A 23799-nucleotide genomic window follows, 5' to 3' on the forward strand; every position below is an offset into this window, starting at 1 on the left:
GAAGTTTCCAAATGCGTGCGTCAAAAGTGCGTGAGAATGATGGCGCATTGGTCGTCTGTAGTCAGTGCTGAGTGAACGGGAGGTGGTGGAGGAGGAGGATGAGGAGCAGGAGGGAGACCATACATTAACTCGTGCCGGCTGCGGTGGACTCTCTAGTTGACAGAAGCTCAGACAGAGGGATGCGCGCAGAGCAGCTCTGGCAGCTTTTTTTTTCATGAAAAGGCGACACATGGAAGGAAAATTCACTTAATGTTTTTTTTTTTCTTTCTGGTGTGCCAGGGGATTTTTACGCACCGAGGAAGAGTGACAGAAGACGCTGCAGGGATGAGTGTTGCGTGGTTTTTCGTGCTCCTAAAGGATCCACTCTCCTGATAAAGGGACCAAAGAGGACAAAACAAGGCTGCCCATGATATTTTCCAAAAGAAGATCGCAAAGGTGGAGCGATTAGAGAAGGGCTGATGACGGGACTATTAATCCTTTCAGTGCATCAGAAGCACCAAAGGGCATTGGAAGCGTTTGGATGGAAATCGGGCGAGTGTTTAGAACTATTTTTGGTTTTATATGAAACTGGTGATTAGTTGTTGTGGCACATCTGCACGGATTGTTTTTGTTCCTCGTGTCACTGAAGATTTGATGAAGGAGTATTTTTTTCCCCCCACCTACAGGTTTTATGGTATGAGCGGATTCCTGGTGTGAATTCCAAGAAACTCATCTCAATCTTTTTTTTTTTCTTTTCCAGTATTCCTAAATCTAAATGGAATTAGTTGAGTCTGAAGCCGTTTGTGAAAGGAACAGACATGGTTCATGGGCACAGCTTCCATCACGGTAAGACATCTGTATTCCTCATCTGAAGCACACTTGCTTATTGCGAGCTCGAACGCTATTGGATAAGAAGTATGGTAATCCGGTAATCGACGTTAAAAGACTCCGAATATCTGAGCATCAGATTAAACTCATAGAAAGACAAATAGGTGATCTAGAGATGTTGTGAACGCAATGTTAAAGCTCACTCTGCAAGTACTTGTGTGATATATATTTTTAATTCATTATGTTTTGCTCAGAGAAATAGTGATGTGTAAAACAACACATGTTTGTAGAGATGTTTTGAATTAATTTTGTTTTAGTTTTTTGTTGAAAGCTCCAATATTTTCCATTGGGTTTGGTTCAGCCACATGTTGTGCATGCTGGCACAAAGTTACTGGCCTCCAGGTTATGTTCTGAGCAATTTGGAGTCATGCTGGCTTTCTTTCTTCCTTCCTTCCTTTCTTTCTTGCTTGATGCGTTGATATCTCATTGGGGATCTTGAAGGTTGCAAACAGAGCAGGTTTAGCTTTATAGCACAATGCTGATGTAAGGTAATCGAAACAAACAGAAACCTAAAATGTGTTCCTCGCTGACTCGACCCTTTTATCAGCTTAAAATCAAGCTGCACGCCAAGAAAAAGGAAAAGTCATCAATCCATGAAATGCATTTTTTTTTTTTACAGTTGTTGCAAGTCTTCTCATACTTGGGTTGTCTGGGGCAACAAAGAAGGATACAGCAGGTAATCTTCATCACCATAACCACAAGTCTTTATATCCCTCATCCTGCTTGCGTTAATCTCTGATTGTGCTGTTTTTTCCCCCCGGTTTGTGTTCTTTAGTAAAAAACAACTCTGGAGTGAAGCCTGCAGGTCAGTGTGGAACCTGGGTGAAAGAACCAGAAGGAGGCCTCTTCACGTCTCCCAACTACCCCAACAAATACGCACCAGACACAGAGTGTGTTTACATCCTTGAAGGTTAATATTCTACTTAAGCACAGAAGCAGTAAAAAAAAAAAAAAAGCAATTTATCCTCAGTTGAAGCATTCTATGGGTTGTCCTTGGGAGTGGAGGGGGGGGGGGTCACCGTAAGTGCTCAGAGAATGATGAGATGTATTGGTTTATTAAACATCAAGAGGCCACTCCAGGCTGTTATTTTCTCTTTGTTTTACACCAGGAGACAATAATCGACTTGATTAATCACCACAGATAATCAGGGTAAAATATTACCGAAGCGAACATGGACGCTTAAGATGATCACAGCTCTGGCATTTCAGAGATTAATTGACTATCAGCCAGGATTGGTGTACGTGGGTGTTACTCAAATTGAAACAGGTTGAACATTCATCAGTGAAAGCATGACTAATATTTTACTCCCTGCTTTGTGCTCGGTGGTAATTGTTTTCTTTGTGTCTTCCAGCGCCCCCAAGGCAGTGTATCGATCTACACTTTGAGGAGAATTACTCAATCGAGTCTTCTTGGGAATGTAAATTTGACAACATCGAGGTTCGCGATGGACCGTTTGCCTTCTCCCCGACGCTCGGACGATACTGCGGTCAGCACAGCCCGCCTGATATCAGGAGTAGCGGCAGATATCTGTGGATAAAATTTGTTACGGATGGTGAACTGGAAGCCGTTGGATTTTCAGCAAGTTACAACTTCACTGCAGGTACATTTGATTTTTTTTTTTTAAAACATGTTTTGTTTTATTCCTTTGTAAGCATATCACGCTTTGACAGCTTCAGCAGCAGCTTCAAATGAATAACAAACATCATCCAGGGAAGTTGGCCTTCAGGGAGCCTCTTGCAGTTTTATTGATTCTCTGTCGGCAAACACTCAGCATTTCCATTGGAAATATACTGTCACTGGCTGAGGCACTGTGGTGACTGGCCAGGGCTGCTATTTCTATTCTCTGTGTACCAGTTGTGATGTTGAACATCGTCAGATTTTAATTCAGTTCAGCAGCACCTGCCTTTAACGTACAGGGTTGGAAGAAACCCAGTGAGTGTGGCAAAGTTAGTGAATTATCGAACACAATCATGGCAATTACAGTTGTGTGTAAAACCTCGGCTTCCCTAACTTCCTCTGTGTTTGGTTGAGGTTCCATTACAGAGGAAACTGTGAGGATTAATGACAAGGAATCAGGTCATAACCATGATTTAATATTCATTCACCCACACTTGACTGGGTCTAATAACACTGTCAACTTTTTTTTTTTTAGTGTTTTTGAAGCTTAAAAGGCACTGTGCCAGGAAGTGTGAATGCTATACCCATTTGTATCTACATCCACTGCACCTTCAGGAGATTTATAGTCGAGTGTGTCACACTTATTCAGTGCATTTCACCTGAAGAAAACAACAACATTGCCACTAGCTACAGGTTTTTGAAAACAAAGGTACTGAGGTTCGGCATGGATGGTAGATTTATCTTCTTTAGCTTTGCTTTTGTTGTTATCACGATGAGCATCAGGACGGTGGAGCTACTCTATTGGAAATATGGTGGAAAAGAGGTGGCAATAAAATCAACTGAGGACTAAATTGAAAGGACTTAATGTCATAGTCTGTTGAACAGCAGAAATGCTCCAGGACATTTATGAAATCAGCTCAAATGTGTCCAATTGTAATCTCGATAATAGTTAGTGTTGCACTGTCAAAATCTACATCGTCTTTGTCGTAAGGTTTGCTGATGTGTGAGGCTCTTATTTAACTTCTCCTTCATTTTGGAGTGTTTTATTTGCAAGGCTTGTTGAGGAGTTTTTACCAGACACAAGATGGCATTTAGCACATGTTAACTGCGCTCCCAGAAATGAACTGTTCCTTTAATGGGAGCACTTACATTTACCTCATGGGGTCTTTTGCCAAGAGTTATATTGATATCTCATTCTGTCTGTAGCCTACAACAAATGTAAAGCTGCTGCCAGAAGCCAGTTAGCATATTTTAAAGACTAGAACAAAGAAAACAGCTTATTGGGCTCTGTCAGATAACACAATCTCCCTACTAGCTCTTTAAATGAGCCTTCAGAGAGAGAGAGAATCAAAATATTAGACATGTTTTTGCAATTTTGTGGAAAACATGCTATAGACACTGAAAACTACCAAGTATATAGATTACATATGAATGGATACACCTTCCCTGCATACGTGCATATGATTCGTTACAAAAAACTGGCAATAAAATGTGTTTGTAGCGCTTTTAGAAATAGGGAGGTCCAATAACTGAGCTTGCCATTTTATTTACCCACATGCATATAATGACATTTAGTGACTCAATGATACAAAATATAAATATGTTGGTGAATCCAATTACAGAGTAGAATGTTGTTGTTTTTTTATCACATTAAGTTTGTGTCGCTGTTGCTTGATAAAGTCAGTTTTTCTTTGTGTAAGCTCAGGGGTGATTATGTTATTCACGACACAGTGAGCAGTGGACATCTCCATCATCATTATCTTTCTTTATTATCCCTCAATCTTCTCATCTTGCCCCAAATCTGTGCCAGTCTCAAAACTGAGCAGTTAAACGATTGTCGCCTTTTTCATTTTCTGCCACTGAACAAAGCAAACACAGCGTTGGGTGATATTAATATGCAAATATAATCACATTTCCTTATCGTTACAGTATGATTAGAATTTAAGCGGTTGATTCCAATTCAGCTCACATTTCTGATGTAGTGACTGGAAGCGGTCTTTATTAGTCGATTAAGTAGTAGTGTAGAAACACCAATATCTAAAAAAAATAATACATTTGAACTCATAGAGAAATTTGTTGTTTATATTCCTTAGAGTCAGTGACAGGAAAATCCAGATCAATTTGTTTATAATTTGCAATGTGCTTCTTTTTTTCTTTTTCCTGCTTCTCTTGGGAGTTTCATTGAAATGTTGCTCATGGAGAAGCAAAAAAATGAAAAAAAAACCTCTGCCTCTTGACTTGATAAGAAATAGCTTTGGCATATGATTTACATAATTAAAGAAGATAAAAGTCCTGGATTCACTCGACTCGCTACTCTGAAATCTGCGTGAATAGTGTCCCTCATCTGCATCGGCTCTGCCAAACATGTTCATTCACACGGCCTTCCTCTGATGAATGGGAGTGACATAAAAAGAGGCAACATAGGTGACATGAATCAGCTGCTCACACTTCCTTTCCTCCATTAGCTTCAGGAGCCTGGAGATAAAAAAAAAAAAAAAAAAAAAACTCTCCTTGCCACTTCTTTACATTCTGCCAGTGTTCTTTCAGAGCCTTGTCCTCTTGATGACTAATGCAGCTCGCGCAAGTGAATGGAGAAGCAGCAACTGGAATCTCACAGTATCCAGTGTCATATTATATGCTGAGGTACTTCAGGGAAGCACTTAAAGTCTACAGATGCTTTGTATTCAGTTTATCTGTGCGGAGGAAGTAGGAAACTGCTGGTGTAACAGACACCAGAGATTCACTCAGAACAGTGACTAAATGAATTTGGCTGCCACGGCGATGTGATGCGCATTTTATTTGTCAAACAAATTACACCCAGGTGCCTTGTGCTCGGTCTCTTTTTTACGTCATTGGACGGAAACGACGACAGCACTTTTTGTTTTTCTCCCACCACTGCAAAATCCATCGCAGCAAGTTTTTTTTCAAGGGTATGAAAAGTATGCTTCGGATGTGTGTGTGCGCGACGAAATCATCTGAACAATTTTCTATTGAGCTACAAAGACACACTGTCAGCAATGTGACCATGAAACACCTATAGGAGGATTTGGAGCTTAACTGGTGGTGGAGTCCATCTGGCAACCTCCGCTTGTGACTCCACTTATCTGACTCTCAGGAAATACTCCTGCCCAGCACACACACATGTGGTCCTAACACCTAACACGGCTCAGTCCTGCTACTAACACACCGTATAGTAGCCTTTCAATGAAGCTATCCCCGTAATAGGCTTATTCAAAGTTCAATACCATTCTATTGAATTTATGGTAAATGTGAATCTCTACAGCTTAGCACATAAGACAGGAAATTGGGAATACCAAGTCCAGCTTTCTCTCGATGGTAAGACGATTAGCTAAGAAGATAAAGAAGATGAAATAGTTTGGCACGCCACCCACACATGCCATTTTGATACTTAATGTATTAAATCAACAACATCTAGCGTGTTAAATAGTAAGCTTACAAGCAGGGTGTTCCATCTGCTTTCAGTCTTTGTGCTAAGCCAGTGCCTCCCCTTCTTACTCTCAGTATCTCAAGAAATGATGACAAAATTGCTCTTTTTTGTCAGATTCCCTAAAATGTAAGGTGCTGTCGACTTGACTCAAAAGATGATACTGCTTGTGGAGTAAGTGAATCACAGCAGTCACTGTGTTTTTCTGCTGGGGAACGTGCATGTATTAGAGGCATTTTAATAATTCTTTATTAAGACAGGAGAGCGTGAGAGACAGAGGAGATGCTATAAATCAGCCAAGACGATCAGTGTTTTAGAAAAAGCCGTAAGTATAGTCAGGAATGATGATGAGTGGACTGGCCAAAGGACTCCTTAGACATTTCCTCTTGTGATGTTTCATCTTTTCTGTCTAACGTTGACATTGAACTTATCACCGGTTTGTTGTGTTGAGGTTTTTAAAGCCACTGCAGTAAAAAAAAAAGTCTTTCCTCACAGTGCATGCATTTGCCTGGTTTAGGTTCCACTCATCTGTGGAGGTCAATGACAAAGCCCGACAGTTACCCTTTCGACAGGTTTTCGTACTGCGGTAATGACACAGTAAAACAAATTGCACGTAGTGTTCCACTTGTACACAATAAGCTCAGCAGGGAAAACTCACTGCTCAGTGGAGCTGCGTTTTGTATGTGAAAGTGTGTTTTGGAAGATCTGAGTGAGGTTGTCCTAGGGCGCCGTCACCTTAAAACCCTATGGACTGGTAGATTAAGTGGTGTTTCAACACCTTGAGCCAAAGCTAGAGCAAATAAAACTGCTCGTTCTCCTTCCTTTGCTCCCTGTACTCTGAACATCGAACGTGCTGTTTGCAGAGGCAAGACCTGGTCCTGAGGCAGATGCTGCTATATGGTTAAAAAAAAAAAAAAAAAGTATTTCCTTTCCTATTTGAAGTCTTGGCTATATACAGTATGCACTACAGTATATGAATATATATGCTGCTGTGATGTAAATCTCTTTTGCAGGTCTATGAATACATTTAAACATAAAATAGTTAACTTTTTTACTTCAGGGAAAAAAAGACACTATATTGGATTAATTTCTCTAATTGTTCTGTTTTGTTTTAATGTATTTGGTTATTGCAGTTGAAAATTCTCTTACACTTTAGTTGCATCTGTAATGTTGCATTATTGCCTCCTTTTTAATTTAATAATCCATTACTATAGCCAATATTCTTCTGTGGAAGTTCTTTGGACCGAATGTAACAAATTGAGTAAATGCTGCTTGGTGTTGAATACAAAACACTCTTTCACATTGTTGAGAAAAATACATCCCTGGGACAGTAAAACACAAACTCATTATGTCATAGCTCCTCTATATGTTTTTCATATTAGGAAATCAGACCATTACTAATGGATCTGAAATCAAGTTTGATTGTCATAAGTGCCTTATAGCCCCACCGAGCTCCAACTGGACTGAGAATCATTTAGGAATAAAATGAGTCAGATAGTATTTATGATTAAGGCTGGAACAGGATATATGGGCCTATCATAGAGGAGACAGGGTCATGAGATTGAACCTAGAGTGGCTCAAACTGGAAAATTGAAAATTGAACCAAAGAGATTGACTCTTGGCTCTTGTAGGGAGCGGACTATTGCTGCACTGCTGCAGAACCACTGGACACAAAGTTCACTGAATTCCCCAGTTTCACATCCACGTCCAAAGTCTTTTGCTGGTGGCAACTCGACATTTAATGCTGGAGAGATATTTTTTTTTCTGTACACTCGCATTGCGCTAAACCCCACAAATTTACTGACATTCACCATTTTGTCAGAGAGATAACAGTCTAGAATGGTTGTCACTGAAAAATAACAATCTCCAATTGAGTAATGTCATTAGACTGGCACTATATAGAGAATGTATGAGTCATTTATTATTAAAATGAGGGAAAACGTGGTATTTACCAATGAGAATTTTGATACACTTTATTTGCTGAATCATGGCACAGTTAAACTACATTTAATTCTCAGAGATACAGCAGAGCTCATGAGATCTGATCTTGGTTTTTTCGATTGTATTTCCTCAAAGTAAATCTAATAAAACACTGTCAAATCATTTTCCCGCATTGCTATCACACCTAAGGCGGTGGGAGTTAAATTAAATTTCTGATGGCCGAAACACTGGTGGTGGCTCGGATTCCCTGTGAAGCAAAGAGAAAGATGAAATTCATAAGTGGAATTGGACAGAGAATTCTCCCGTGCTCTCCCAAGATCTCGGGGGACGAGTTTGTTTGCCTGAACGAGCTGCTCGGATATAATAGTCACCCCTAATAGGTCTTGAAACGAACCTAAAAACAGAGATCCTCCTTTTAATGTTTTGCTCTAATGCTTCTTGTCATTAGTGTTCTCTTCTGCGCTGGTCACATTCCCTGGGAGATTTCTTCTTCTACTGATTGTGCGGTGCTACCTACTGTGTCTCTGATTGTTATGGGTCTGTCTTTTTTTTTTTCCTCTGGGGAAAAAAAAATGTGTCGGTCTATATTTCTCACAGCAAAGTTAAAGGTGCATTATGTAATAAATCTAAAGCAACTGATCATAAAATCCTCCTAATATGTCACAGAGACTCAGGAATAATGTTCATATATACAGCCAAAATATTTTCATTAAAAACATATTGCAGACTGCAAATCATGTTTATGTTTTGAAATCATGTTTTGGCATGTGGCGCCACCTACCGCCATCTACCAATCTTTGCAGTCAGTAGAGTCTCAGCTGCCAAGCAAACCACGGGTTGCCAGTTACGTCAGAAAACAAAACCTAAAAGACCTCGGTATTTGGAATTTGAATGTAGTAAACGTTTTTTGGCCACATTCTTACATATGGCACCTTTAATGCTCTCAGGTGTAATAAAATCAGCTGAGTGACTCATAAAGAGAAGAAAACAAATGAACGTATTGTCTGCTTTTTGATTTGCTGATGACTCGTTCCATGTTGGGGCAAAGTTGATAGTCAAGAACTGAGTCTCTCTTTTGGTTTTCCTCTGGTTGTGAAAGAGAACCCTCTGCTCATATGTGGTGAAGGAAAAATAGCAGCTGCTGCATTTGAGCTCAGAAGACACCCTTCCCTTCACACTGCCTCTGTTTTAGCAGAATGAGAGAGATAAAGTGAGTTAGCATTGCAGGCACACCACTTGCAGCTGTGGAAGACGGTCACACTCTCAGTGTGCTCACTCATCTCCCTTCCTCCTTCTCTGTGTTCAGCTAACACTACCTCCTTTCTTCTCTCCTTCCCTGTTTTACTGCCGTCATGCCTATTTGCGGATGATTCGTATGCGTTTCCCACCAGCTCGACTCACAGAAATGAAGGCAGAGGTGACATTGTGCCTTAGATTATTTCAGTGTTTCAGTACTAACTGCAGGAGGATCTGCCTGTTATGTTGCAGCGATAAACCGGACAGTGTGTGGGATCTTTCAGTTTGACGTTCAGAGCGGCATGTGTTCTCGCAACGTCTCCTTCTGTAATATTGCACACGCACAAAGAGTGCCAGGAATATGGTGACAATGATTAGAGAAAGACCTTAGGACAACATGACCTTGCACATCTCTCCAATCACACTCTGTCAAGGTCTAACTTTATGGCACTTATGACGCACTCATAGGTGCACAGTGCAGTCGAGGCTTCTACTGAATGCGGCAGTGGAGTCGCGGAAGTGCGTTGTGGTTCTGTTTCTTTGCTTTGGTTGCACTGCTCGCGCCAGGGGTTGAGAAATATTGAGCGTTCCAATCAACAGTGTGAGTTAATCAAAAAACGTGTTATGCAAATATTTCAGCATTAGTGCAAGCCAATCAAATCAAGTTAAAGATTAAACCAGGGGTCACCGAGAGCTACCTGAGGGGTACACTGCAGATAATATGGAGGGCTACCATACTAATACCATACTATTGCATTTATGAATATACATTTCAGTGCTTACTCTTCACAATTACTCTATAACGTTTTTTTTTAATCAACAATATGAATGATATTACATACAGAATGCAGTTATCCTATGAAAAAAAAACATGTATGCTTTTTGTCTGATACACCGCCAATTCTAAACTTTACTCAAAAACGTATGGCGATCCAATTTATTTTTTATTTTTGAACTCTTATCACCTTTCCTACCTGGATATCAATATTTCTTCCAGGGAGCCTGGGCTCTTGGGTGTTAAGTGTAGCAATGTGAGGAACTGTGGGTTCAAATGTGGAACACTAAAACTTTTGGACCCTACCTAAGTTTGTGGATCTGCTTTGACCGACTCCCCTGACTGGGACTGGTTGCCTCAGTCTATCCTGCCCTGCGCTCTGTGCATCTGGGTCCTACTGCTGGAGGCCGATTAGACATTGACGCAGTTCCCTACTCTAATTCCTAACTACATCTAATGACAACCCATTTACACACACAGAGATGCCAGAGAGCGCACACACAAACACATTGTGCTGCACTTCAGATTTCATTACTTCAAACTGATATAACCGCTGTAGCCTCGGTTACCTATTTTTCACGTGGTTGCTAAGAGCTATTGATGTTGTCGTTGTAATTAGTTTTTTTTCTTCTTCTTCTTACTTGTCAAGCTTATCCAGACCCTGCATGCCTAAGCTGCTGGACAGGACAGGTTAAAACAAACAAACAATAATGTTTATCGACCAGTGCAACTTAACTCACTATTCAGCCAGGTGGCTCATATTTACGTCCTTCGGTTGTCTCAGTCACTCCTAGCCAATTACCCTGCAAATCAATCAGTGGCTCAGCCTGCCTCCTGCTTCCATCCTCTGTGGCAGTTTGTTAGCCAGGCCTGCTGTTCAGCTGCAGATGCTGTGCAGGTCAGAATGCTGCTCTGTTTTGCTTTAAGTCTGCAGTAGTGTAAACCAGTGTGGGTGTGGGAGTTTTTTGTTGCCAGGTTTAGGGATTGTATATCTGTGTATAGTGTAGCTCTATTGTTTAGACTGGTGTGTGCATACACTATGCTGGAACATGTGTATATATATGCATGTTTTTCTCCCCAAGCTTTCACAGTCTTGGCTGCTTTCCTTTTCAAATCCCTATGTCCTTCCCGTGCTGCATCCACTATAGAGCGACTCATTGTGTAGTGTTTGCGACGTTGTACCCATGATGCATATGGTCTTTGCTCTCTGAACTGCATTGGAAATTACCTGGATTGTTGTACATGCATTTATTCATTCGGCTGCCTTCCTCTGGAGGCACAGCAGCTTGCCGAAGGCTCTTTGTTTCATTAGCTTATCATTGTGGTGGATCCATGGCTGTCATGCTGGGAGCCTGAGTCTCTCCATTATGCTGTATTAGGCAGGAATGTGATTGAGCTGTGTGCTTTATCTCTGCACACATTAAGGCCTCAACCCATTGAAAATGTCTTAAAGAATTATTCTCCTGAGGGTTGATGGAAAAGGTCCTTTTTTTTTTTGTTGATACGTGACTGAGTAATGTTTGCTTCTGGTTTGCACCTCTGATTACATTGCTTTACATGCTTGATGAGTTTTGTTTTCGTTTTCTCATCAGTGGTGTACTTTATTTGGGAGTTGGTGTATTAACATACGAGGATGAAAAGTTTAATAACTGGTAAAAAAAAAAGGAGTACAAATGATGAATGTTTGTTTTTTTAATATCTACCCAGTGGCCATTACTCCCTACCTTTTTCCAACATCCTCCGCAGTATCAGATTGGACTTTTATCTTATCATCTAAGAGCAAATGTCTGAGTCCAGAGGGATCACAATCACATTTGGTATCAGCGTCGTCTAATAGGTAATGGCTAGTTTTTGTGTTGCAACAGGGAGAATGATGTCAATGTTCAACAGTTGCTACAGGGCAAGATGATGATGGGATTATGAAAAGTGGAGTTTGCATAACCCTTACAACATTTCAACAGACCCCCCACAACAATCTACAATACTCTCTTATATGAAATGACAGCAAAATGAGATGAGGGTACATTTCATGAAATCAAAGTGCAGCTTGGGTCATATAATGCTTGTCCCATTCTGGTGGGACTGTGTTGGAGAGTTAATGCATATCATTACCATTTGATAGGCTCATAGAATAGCCACGACAAGTGGTTTATGGTTTGCAGCAGACTGTAATTCTCCAGCTTCTCTCAGTCCGTCATATTTTATTTATTCTATGGTCCCCTAGTGTAAAAAAAATAATAATAATGGAAGAATATTTGTATACAAAGCAGAGAAAAGTCTGTGCTGCATTTGGAGGAGTTGCCTCCCAACCATATTGACAAAATGTTCCAATCAGACTGAGACCAAATTCTCCCCAAAAAATCCAGCTCGGTTCTCTTGCCTCAGATGATGGAGTATGTGAGCTGTAATGTTGTGTCGGTCATGAATCATTCGTTCGACTGGGATCACTTCATGAACTGATTCGTTCCTTTCTTAGTTCAGTTGTGCTCAGCAGCGAGCGTGGCGGCCGGGAGTGGAACTGCCGCGTTCTGTGAATCACCCGTGAAGTCGTTCGCCGGCGCCGTCACTCACTCGTGAATCTTCGGCAAACGACGCCAGCCAACGTGCGCCAAGCGGGGAGGGAGTGACTATTAAGAAGAACTGTGTCTGCCGTGCTGCTGTGATTCGTTCGCACTGTCAGTCACTGATTCACTCATGATTCGCGAACTGAAACACAGAGAACTGGTGAACTGTGGCTGAGGACATGAATTTCGTTCGCGCTGTCACTCACTCACTGACCCGCGCACGTACTGACACACACTGAACTGTGGCTGTGGAAGTGAATCTTGTTCGAATGTACTGCACTCAGGGAGGACGTGAGCACTGAACGATTCGGTGAACGAATCTTTTTGAACGAATCATTTTAAAGAACGGATTCTAGTGATTCAGTACACTCAAATGAAGTGCCGATCCCATCACTAGTGAGCTGCTAAAATGCTCAGGAAGTCAGATTTGAATGTTTACCAATTGACGTCCTTACAGTGTGTGTGACATTTGGTGCGCTGGAGGTGTGAAACAGATTGCAGAATGTTCTGAGCAGTGGTTTCAGTATGTGTTGAGCAATTTCTCTGAAGGTGTCAGGCATTTGCTTGGCTCGAAAACCTTGAGTCTCAAAGATTGAAAAAAAAAATAAAAAAACACTAACAAACATAAACACGCTCTTAGGGGACTGTTAGGTTTCATCACCTTTTATCGCACATTTCTCCGTCTTTCATCTCTGTCCTGAAACCTCTCATCCATTTGTGATTAGTAAACTGTGATTGGAATGTTTTTATTTTCCTCCATCAACAAGTCAATTAAGACTGTCTTCTTTCACTAGACAACTGATATTTTTGTGGAAGAATTCCTAGACCAAGGACATGGGAAAGTTGTAAAGCCAATCATGTGTGTTCATCTCCATTTCTCCCTCAAACACACACTAAGCCTGCTGGACAGCATGGCCTTGCTGGCATTTCATTTTCCATTTGGCAAGCTCGATTAATCACAGCGCTCCTATACAATGCAGCGCACATGGCCACCCACTGGTGCTGGCTCTCATTATTCCCCTATGCAGGAAAATGTTCAGCAAGGGTAAAGTGAGGCAGAGAAAGAGCGAGAGGAACACTACAGCTACATTACTGCATATATGAGCAATAAAATGTAACATGGAAAACGAGGAAATGAATGAAAAAAAATATTTTTGATTGCTGTGAATTGGTAATGGCCATGCTGCGAGGAAGACTTTGGAAGAAAAGATTGAGGTGGCTCCATGTCACGCCTCATGCTTGGCTGCTGTCTGAATATTCACCGAGCTGACACTGGCGTTTCTCGTTGCAGCCGTCTGTAAAAGGACCAAAAAAAAAAATTGGCTTTTACCTTGTGGCTTCTAATAAGCTACTGTGCCTAACATGCATACAAACAACTCTTTGAAATGCGCAGGCACGCTGAGTGATTTCTGCACTTCCACATAAACAGCTTGAAGTGCCTTAGCAGTTTGCTCTCCATGTTTAAATTGCCGCGCATGAAGAAGCTGCATTAGTAGATAGCAGTTTTTCTGTGACAGTTGACTGAAATTGAGACTTGCTGACTTTACATGCATGAAAGGAGATAAAGTCAGTCTCCTTTCATGCATGTGCTATGATTACTCTGCTCCTGTGGACTGAAATTGTTTTTGGGAAATGCTTCAGTTTATTGATTGTTCAGCGCATTTATGTCATTATATGACCCTTACATAGTCATGTTTGCAAAAAAGACAGAGGAGGTCTTCAGTAAATACTGTACAACATCCTGCAATGATCACCAGTGCTGTATGTCTGTCAAAACAACAGCACTAACAGTTAAGTTAAGATAAAAAAAAAAAAAAATGTTGGTTCCTAATGTGCAAAGAGGACTTTTCTCATCCAAATCTTCAGTCAAGCTGGATTTGAGAGAAACACTCACATCTGTAGGCTTCTCCTAATCCCTTTGCACAAACACAGGCATACACACTGGAACTCCGCTGAGCAGCCGCATCTGAACCCTCAGATCAAAAAATCCTTTTCATTTTGTAATCTTTGTGGGGTAACGTCTGTTCTTGCTTTGTATGCCAAACGTGAATATAGCCGTTTAGGAAATTCATCTTCATGCGGAATATACATATTGTATTGACTTCAATTTTATTTTTGGGGTTTGTATATGTGTATGTTATAGAAGTAAGAGATGTACAAAAAATGTATTACGTTATAAGTTTAGACTACGAGAGCGAGAGAGAAACATGTACGGCAATCTTAAATATCTGGGTGTAATCCCTCTGCTGCTCATCTGGAAGGATGTAGAATTCAAGTGTGAATTCAAGGATATCATTTTCATTTTTTTGAAGTAGAAAAGGTGTGGTTGATTTTGGAGGCAGAGCCAAGAATTGTGTCGCCCTCCAGTGAACACTTTCATTCCAAAGTCTTCAAACTGTACCTTCTCGTATTGTTGGCATTCCGATTTTCTCTCAAACTCTTCTTTTTTTCTATATAAAAGGAAATATGTGTGTGTGTGTGTGTGTGTGCGTGTCAGTTAACGACTGTAACGGTGATCGTTAAAATGTCGAATCTCACGTTGGCGAGTTAATCTTAATCACAGCCACAGACATATGCCAGACAGAGACATAAAGAAAAGTGGGAGGCGGAAAATGGAGGGTGTGGGATTAGGTTTAAACCCCTTTAAGAATCCTCTTTGTGTGTTTGCAGTTGATCAGAGAGATTGACTGTGATCAAGAGGGAAGTCTGACTCATTGATTTTTATCTCGCGGAATCTGAGATTGTGGCAGAAAGAGATCAGTGAAAACGCTTAAATCGAGTGTGTGGGGACGTGGGCTTTGGTGTGGCTTAAATATTAATTTGACGGTGGCACCAGCTCTGGAGTGAGGTCTTAGCGTCCAGTGCTCTTGACACACTACTTGTCAAATAGCTGTGGTGTTTTTTTTTTTTTTTTTTATGTCGAGCAGTTTTGTGTTATATTGCAATGTGTAATGTGTCACGCTGCTTCTCACATACGAGTCTGCTATTTGCAACAGTTGCTTAGTTGAGTGTGTCTGTAAGTGTGTGGACAGTAAATCAAGCAGAGATTGTTTTCCATATTGTTTGAGGCTATCTTTACACGACAACGATCTGAACAAAAAACGCAAAAGCGTCTTTTGGTGGAAATCTGCATGCACATGGTGACGCAAAAGTGTGTGAAATTTGATGTAGTATGCATGCCAGGTGGCTAGGTGGCACTGTGAACCACTGCCATACAACAATGCCAGGAGCACGTGCATGCGTTGAAACTTCCTTCTACTTCGCCCTAGTAGCGGGAAGTAGCGGCTAAGGCAACTTGAATGTCCGACTGATGGATATAATCCGCCATGTTTGTGTTTGGTTTGGTTTGTCAAAACTGTTGGGAAGTATACGTCAGTGTAGCATGTGCATTTGTTGACATATGGGTGAACTCTGAAGCTTCTTACAGACAAACAACCATGTCTTCAGAACACGTACAGTAGGCTATCTTATAGCGTTTATACAAACATGACTACATTCATTATAGGTAGTAGGGCTGCCACTTTTATTTTCAATAGTATCTGCGGATAAGTCACCTGTGAGAGTTTCAGTTACTTGGTGCAGCCCATGTCTCAAAGTAGCAGCTTGATATCTGCAGAGAGAGGAGTCTCCCTTATGTAGACTTGCATCTCCAAGGTGCTGTCACTGCTGCGGCTGCATTTGTCAGTCACTCAGTGTGGAACAAGTCCCTCTTCTACCACAGGATATGGTAGCAAACCTTCCACCCACTGCTGGATCCATGAACAAAAATCATATTTTGAATGAATTTCGAGCAAAAAGTGACAGCCAGAAGTATTGGATGACCCTGATTCTTCATCACATGCTTCAGGATGGAAAAAAGTATTGTGGAGACAGAAATGGAGCCACAGACATGGACTCTATGTGTGACAGGAAACATGAACACAACTCTAAAACATGAAAAGGGAGAATGTGAGATAGATTCAAACTAACCACCTCCCAACCAGTCAGAGTCACTTGTGATTATAAAGCTGCCCCACTAGCGTCCCGACTTGTCATCATTTCAGTTTAGTTTGTTGAAATGCAAATGATTTAGCTTGAGATGCATCTGCAAAGAAATGCTTTCTCTCACTCTGTGCTGGTGGTGTGCGCCTGTGCCTTATATGCACCCCTTTTATTCATTTTTATTTAGGTGAAACCCAAAATATACTTATGACTGCAATGCAGTGGCAGTTGCTGGTCTTTGAAACAGGGGAAGCTCATTTCAGGCCCAGTTATTTATACATACATTCTGCAAACAAGGACAATACAATAATTTTGTCAAAGTGAAATGCTATAGTCGTGTTTTTATTTACTGTATATATGTACAAACCAAAATCTATTATCACGGAGCAAATGACACACAACAACCAGCTATTTCCTCGCAAAATCCATTCAGGACTGAGGCAGAACTTTAAGACAGTTTCTCCAAACCTCATGCAGAAGCCCTGCGTCTGCTTGCTGCAGGTGTTCAATAAATTAGTCATTGCTCTATATGTGAAAAAAAATGCCATGCAAATAAATGTCTTATCTATCTTTTGTCAATTATCAAGCATATTGAGAGTATTGATTCTTGGTTGATGTAACATGCATACAGTTTGTTCGACGTATACATGCAAAAGCAGCAACAGCAACCGACCTTCCAACCTAAACAGACATCTTTGTTGTCCTTATACCACGTATGTGACCCATTGGCATACTGCGCTTGTATGACATACTGCACAATGTTGTGAATGATCATTAGGTTTGAGTAAAGTTCAGTATTTTCTTTCAAGAAATGCTTCGCCAAGGTTAGAGGGGCTTTGTCCTTGTGTTTACACCAACATGGTGTGGAAATAAACAACACTGATGGGTAAATCTTCTGTTTTGTCAGTTGATTGAGTCATTCTGAGTCCCATTGCTGTTTAGCTTCCATCATAATTATGATGACCAAAAAGAAAAAACCCTTCTTGAACAATAGAATGAAACTATGGATTATAATAAGCTGCTTGTCCTTGTGACCTATGGACTTGTTTTTATATAATGCACATGAAGATTTGAGATATCAGTCTCAATGTTTTTATTTGTTCACTACTGTTTGCATTATGTTTGCCCCGAGAAGAGAAACTCTAGTAGAATTATATTGCATTATAGCAGTAGTAGTACTTTTAACATGCTTTGCAGTTGGGCTAAACAATTAATTGTTTTCAAATTGAAATCACAGTTTGAAACAATGCATTTAACACTGAAGTGTTAGACACATTACTGATCTTTACATTTTCTTTGCATAACAGTGCAGTATTTTGATGGTTTCTCATGTGGTAATACTTTCTCGTTATATCAGGAAAATTTGATGTTTTACCCACATTGTTCAGTTCTACTGCGTTGTTTGCAGAACAATCCGGATTTGATTTGATTCATTGTGAGAAGGATTTCATCTGCTAGAGACAAGAGTTTGCCCAGGCTTCACACGTGTGAAACAACAGACATGATAGAATTTCCCACTAAACCACGTGTCAAACTCAAGGCCCGGGGGCCATATGTGGCCCATCCGGTCATTTTGTGTTAAAAATCTGTGTTAAAATAGGTCTATGCTGCTTTAAGGCGTGCGTTGACCATAAACTGCATTTCCCACTATGCATGGCAAATTGCGCAAAATGACGCCATCCTGCCACTAGATCGCAGTGTATTGAGATTGAGACTGTGATCGCAGCAGAATGTGTTCACGAATCCACAACCAAAAAACCATGTGGCAGTGAAAGCTAGCTTTATTGTGGCTGAAGAAATCACCCGTGCTTGAAAGTCTTTTTCTGGGGATGCATTTTTGATGCAGTGCATGCTGAAGGTGTGTGTGAGCAGGTCTGCCCCGACCAGATGCAGACTTTTAAAACTGTTAGTTTGTCAAGAAACACCATCGCGGACCGGGTTACATCTATAATGCATCATATTTGTAACTTGATTAAGTAATAAATTATTTAAAAAAATGTAGTTACATTTATTCGGTATGACAGTTACATCTGGCCCTTTGAGGGTAACCATTATGCTGGTGTGGCCCTCAGTGAAAATGAGTTTGACACCACTGCCCTAAACCAACATAAGTGATTATATGTGAGAAAAAAACGAGAGAAACAAACCGGCTCTTCTTTTTTTGCCAAAGGTTCCATTACATTTATCATATCAGAGAGACTGTACAGTGAGTTCCAAGTGACTTTCCTGCTGCTGTCATTCCTTTTTTTTTTTTCTTTGAACACTCTGCACCGCAACTCATCCAGCATGATTAGCCAGCACACAACAGAGCCACATTCCATTATATTGCAGAGATCTTTATTTGATCCCACTCCTTTAGCACATTTCCTTGTTAATACCCCTTCTGATGTCTGATTAAAACTCTCACATAAATGTGCCTTCCACCCACCCACACACACACACACGCGCAGACACACACATATCCCCTCCATCGAGCACAAAAAGCCAATTTGAGAAAATTAAAAATCTTTTAAAAGCATGTAGCTATCTCACCCTCTTCCAATGGACATTTTTATGTAACTCAATTGATGCATGACTGCTTCCATTAACTTCTGATCCCTAAGTTGGTATAAATACTCTTTTCAATTTAGATAGTGGTGAGTGGTGAATGGGGCGTTGCGTCGGTGTGCATGTAGAGTGCCGACCTCCGACAGACTTCTTGACGAATCACTCATCCTTTTATGATTATGCTGATCTTCACCTATAGCACTGCAGCTCTGCATGTTCACAGACCTGGCTGTCTGCAGTGACATACATCTCTTCATCTGGTGACAAAAGCCTGAAATTGCATTTGGATTTTTTTTTTTTTTTTTTTTTGAAGACAACCCAGTGCTGTATTATTTTTGATGCCACATTTTTTTCCCCCACCCGTTCTCAATCATTGCAAGCAATTTCCCTTTTAGAGGCATATTCTGGTTATTTATCAACTCCATCATCTGCTTCTTTCCTCACTTTACGCAGGTTTTATGCAGTGTGAAAACAACCTTGCTCTTTTGCCCCTCTCACCCATTTGTCTATAACTCATAGGCTAGGTAGGAGAGAGGTAATGACACTCTAATGGGGGGGTTTATCAAAATCAACCTGTGAAGAGTCTGGGTCTGAACATTGAAGCCTATCCTCTCCACTCCACTGCCAACTGGACATCCATCAAACACTCTGGCAGAGCGAGAGGCAAAACAAACTGAAATGAATGATAGAAATGCTTTTATTGTTAAGACACTGATACTCAGATGAAGGTCTTATCCCAGTGGATTTTTTATGGTTTATTTTTGCAAAGACAGTGCAGAATTAAATTTAATTGCACCAGTGTTAGATTGCTGCTAACTTGCATCTGTCGGCAGGTAGGCAAGACAACAATATATACAATCTAGCAAGCAACAACAAATATTAACATGAATTCAAACAATAGAATTAGTCAAATAAGAAGCAGTAAAAAACAACATAAAATTGACAACAAAAAATCAAAAGTTCATTTTGGCATATTTGTCTTGATTTTAAACCTTCTGTCACCGTAACTCCTAAACCGTTTGTGATATCTAGAAAATTCAAAAATCTGTCCAGGGTGTGACCCCGCCTTTCACCCTATGTCTGCTAGGATCGGCACAGCACCCCGCGCGAAACCTCATGTGGAGGATAAAGTGGTAGAAGATGGATTAATGGATGGATGGATGGATTCCAGAAAGCTGAGCAATAGAGCTTTGCGCCCATATACTTGTCATTACGGTAAACCTCGAGACTTCGGCGGAACGACCGTCCGATCACAAACAAGATTCGCCAACGCGTCACACGTTCGTGACGTCAGCTTCGACACATCGAAAGTGAAAGTTATCTTGGAAAACGGAGCAAAAGCACTCACTCATTGAAACATTTTTTGACAATACTACAGCCATAAAATCAATGTAAATACAGGGAGCTTGATGATGGTCATAAGAGGGTTCATCAGCGTTTAAGTGAACATTTAAAAGCAGTGAAAATTCTCGATCCGCTTATGTGAGGGGCGTTAAAGTTCCACTTCACTGAAGGTTGACTGGCCGAACGCTCTTTCTGAAATAATCGCTTTTTCCTGATACAGTTCGAGCACTACTTGGCTGTACTCGACTCACCGCTACTCCGTTTGAGTATCAGGCACGTTGTTTTCCATTACTTGATGGTACCTCCTCAATGTGGGCGTCGGAGTGCGACTGTCCAGTTCTCTCTGGATCGTCTCATCAGCCAACAAACACAGGAACTTCTGCACTTCATCGACAGAAAACGGTGTATTTTTGCGCCTCACTTGGTTTTTAAAAACGGTGTTAGACTCATGACTCTCTTTAAGTAGTAGTAGTTTTAGTATTGGCTCAGCTCGCTTGAAACATCACCAGAGCAGGTACCAAACAAGCTCCACCAGCCCTAATGGGAAAGCAACAAAACCAAGTTGAGTCGAACCAAGTAGTGCTAGAACTGTATGATGGAAAAACCCCATTATGTATCAATCACCCTGAGAGGATGCCTGTGAACCAGCACTGCCACTACTGGGGTAGATCAGACATCCTCTGAGGGGAGGATGTGCATGATTGTGAACAACTTGAAGTTGTCCGTGAAGTACTTTTCAACCTGGAACTGTATGAAAGCGGATCAAAATGAAGAAGAAACAGTCGGTTCTCATCGATGGATTATGCCAGAATGTTGCGAGGTCCGCTCAAACACCCTTTATAGCATGGTATTGATTCAGCAGAAGATGAAAGGAAATTCTGTGTGATTTGATTTCTCATTCAGGGGACTTAATTCCCCCTGATGCGCATTGAGAGCCCGACTGTCTTTTTGATTGCACCGAATCTGACCAACATGGTTTTTTCTCTCATGGCGATCAGAGTCATTCTGCCCATTTTTATTAGACTTCAAAGATTGTCTGCAGAAATGAATGCAGTGAATATACAGCATATATTCACATTTTTGGCAACTATGGACACACTTTAATCTGCCATGAAAATGTGTGTATGTGTCTCTTTTAGATGCAGAGTAATGTTTATATGCTTTTCTCACATTTTTATGATGATTGAATAATTAAAAGTGGCATCTTTTGCAACCCATGTAAGGGATGCAAATTAAATATTGGAAATGTGCTTTGCATCCTCCACACGTCACAGAAACAGATATTTGCATAAAGCTGATCAAGGTTCACTTTGAACTGTATGGTGACGGATCATCTTCTTAGCAGTGATGTTTTTCCTCCCTCTCTTAAATGGAGTTAGTTAGATTTAGACTCTGAATTACATAAATGGATTTTGGTATCATGCTCAGTGAGATTTAATTTTCCAAATCTTTGGTGTATTTGTGGTTGTAACAGGAGAAGTTAGACATGAAGTAAGACCTTGTGCTTCAGTTTCTGGCAGATTAAGCAGGAAGCTGTTCAGCATGAGGAGATGCAGTGTAATCTCAGTTATAACAGAATTTAGAAAGAGCTTACAACATAGAGTCAATTTGGAAATGTATTCTCCTGATGTCATAGAAAATACTTTAATTTTTCCGGCTTGTGAGTTACTACTACATGCTCGTCACGTTTCACAGTATGGGACAACTTCATTTGCATAGTAGCTGAGGGTGATTAGAATTATTTGATCATGACTCTTAGCCAAATAGATTTTTTTGACATGATAGTGGCATTAGTGTCAGCATTAATAAGCATCTGCTGAGTAATACTAATGTCTGACATCAGCCCTACTGTACTGTTCACTGACTGCATATGGTGTCAGCTGGGATTTGCTCCAGTTTCCCCCCGTGAACCTCTTAAGTGCATGGAATTCAGTCATATCGGAGCTGTGATAAGTTACTGCCAATGCAGGCAAACGTTGAATACAGTATGCAAGAAGGATATGAATCTGACATGAATGAAATCTGATATGACTCCAATTATAATAATCTGATGTTGAAACAGCTTGGATTTGCAGTAGGGAAGCACTTGAACTCCACATGTGACTACTCATAATATTAAAGGGGTCATATTATACCCTATTTCTCCAAGTTAAACTAGTTCCCTGGTGTCCTAATGAACATGTCTGTGACTTGCTTTGGTCAAAATACCATAAGCATGAAGCAACACAGCAGTTCAATCACTCTGCTAAAACAGACCTGTTCAGAACGCTCTGTTTAGGAGGATCTATTTAGGTCCACCTTAAAAAAAAGGTAAAACGAAACTTAAGGGACAGGAAATGAGCCACAGAGGCTACTGAGAGCTAACAGTAGTTAGCATTTGGAAAAGTGATCATTTGCAGGCTCTAGCAGGCACATTGCCGTCATATATAACATGTATCCGCTAGACAGATAAATCCTCTGAGGCTGGAAGTTTGTGTAGAACTCTGTGCTGCACTGTGGAGCCAAGTATAGAACTTTTCTGTTGTTGCTGATACTGTTGCCCTCGCCAGCACTCTGGCGTGTTTTACAGACAAAGCGCACTTTAGCATGACGGCGTCCCATTGAGCACGGAGGTCAATATTGCGTGTTATCTCCTGTACTTAGACTGAGGAGGACCACAAAAACAAGAGTGAGTCAACTTTTTTCACATTTTGCCGACTGATAGGGCCTCCAGAGTCCCAGATTTAAGGATTTAAATTATTAAAAAGTTGATTTTGCATAATATGTACCCTTTAAGGTTTGGTTGTCATGGTGGAAATTGTGTCACCCGATGGTGTTTAGTTTCTGCAGTTTAAAAAGAAAGATACCAATATTATCTATATCATGATTAATTTTTATACCAGGTTCAGTAACCACCACAAAATCACTGCATTGATTTGGACCTTCTGACAGATGAACTCAGAAAGATGCAGCTATCAAAGAAATGCATAGAAACTTGCATGTGCAGTTGTGCACACATCCCCCTTTCATATTTAGTTTTTCTTGGCACATAGATGCAGTGTAAGCACTCTGAAATGGCCAATGCACCAGTAACACACACTCTCTCTCACACACACACGCACACACCTTAACTGTGTCGTTATTGATTGCTCCTCTCTATTTTGCTGAGACAGATGCTGTTTCTTCTGGGATGCTGGTAGACCACTTGGCTGGTGGCCTTTCTTTCTCCCTATTGCCTCTCTCCTTTTTTCTCTTGTTAGATAGCTATCCTTCATCATCCGGCACACACATGCCTCAAGTCATCATCACATCTCTCTTGAGCTTAAATGACTTGCTGTCTTTTACATTTGTCATTTCCTACCTTTTCCCCATCCTTGTCCGTTTCGATCAGGCTCCGTTCTACCCGTTCTCCAACAGTTTTCTGTCTGCTCCTCGTGTGAATTATTCCACTTTCCTCCACACTTAAAAAAAGACTCACGACTTGATACTTGATAAATTGTTC

General features: G+C 40.8%; 1 protein-coding gene across 1 annotated transcript in view; it reads left to right on the forward strand.

Annotated features, from left to right (window-relative positions):
- Window positions 1-797: 797 nt before the first annotated feature.
- neto1l (neuropilin (NRP) and tolloid (TLL)-like 1, like) overlaps window positions 798-23799 on the forward strand; it is a gene marked incomplete at both ends in the record, with an annotated part of 63745 nt that continues 40743 nt past the window's right edge. Inside the window, 4 exons of the mRNA XM_083901407.1 lie at window positions 798-825; window positions 1487-1543; window positions 1643-1777; window positions 2220-2468. Coding sequence (XP_083757533.1) covers window positions 798-825; window positions 1487-1543; window positions 1643-1777; window positions 2220-2468 — 469 coding nt within the window. The remainder of the gene's footprint in view (window positions 826-1486; window positions 1544-1642; window positions 1778-2219; window positions 2469-23799) is intronic.

The sequence above is a fragment of the Microchirus variegatus genome (genome assembly GCF_963457635.1).
Source record: "Microchirus variegatus genome assembly, chromosome: 15".
NCBI lineage: Eukaryota > Metazoa > Chordata > Actinopteri > Pleuronectiformes > Soleidae > Microchirus > Microchirus variegatus.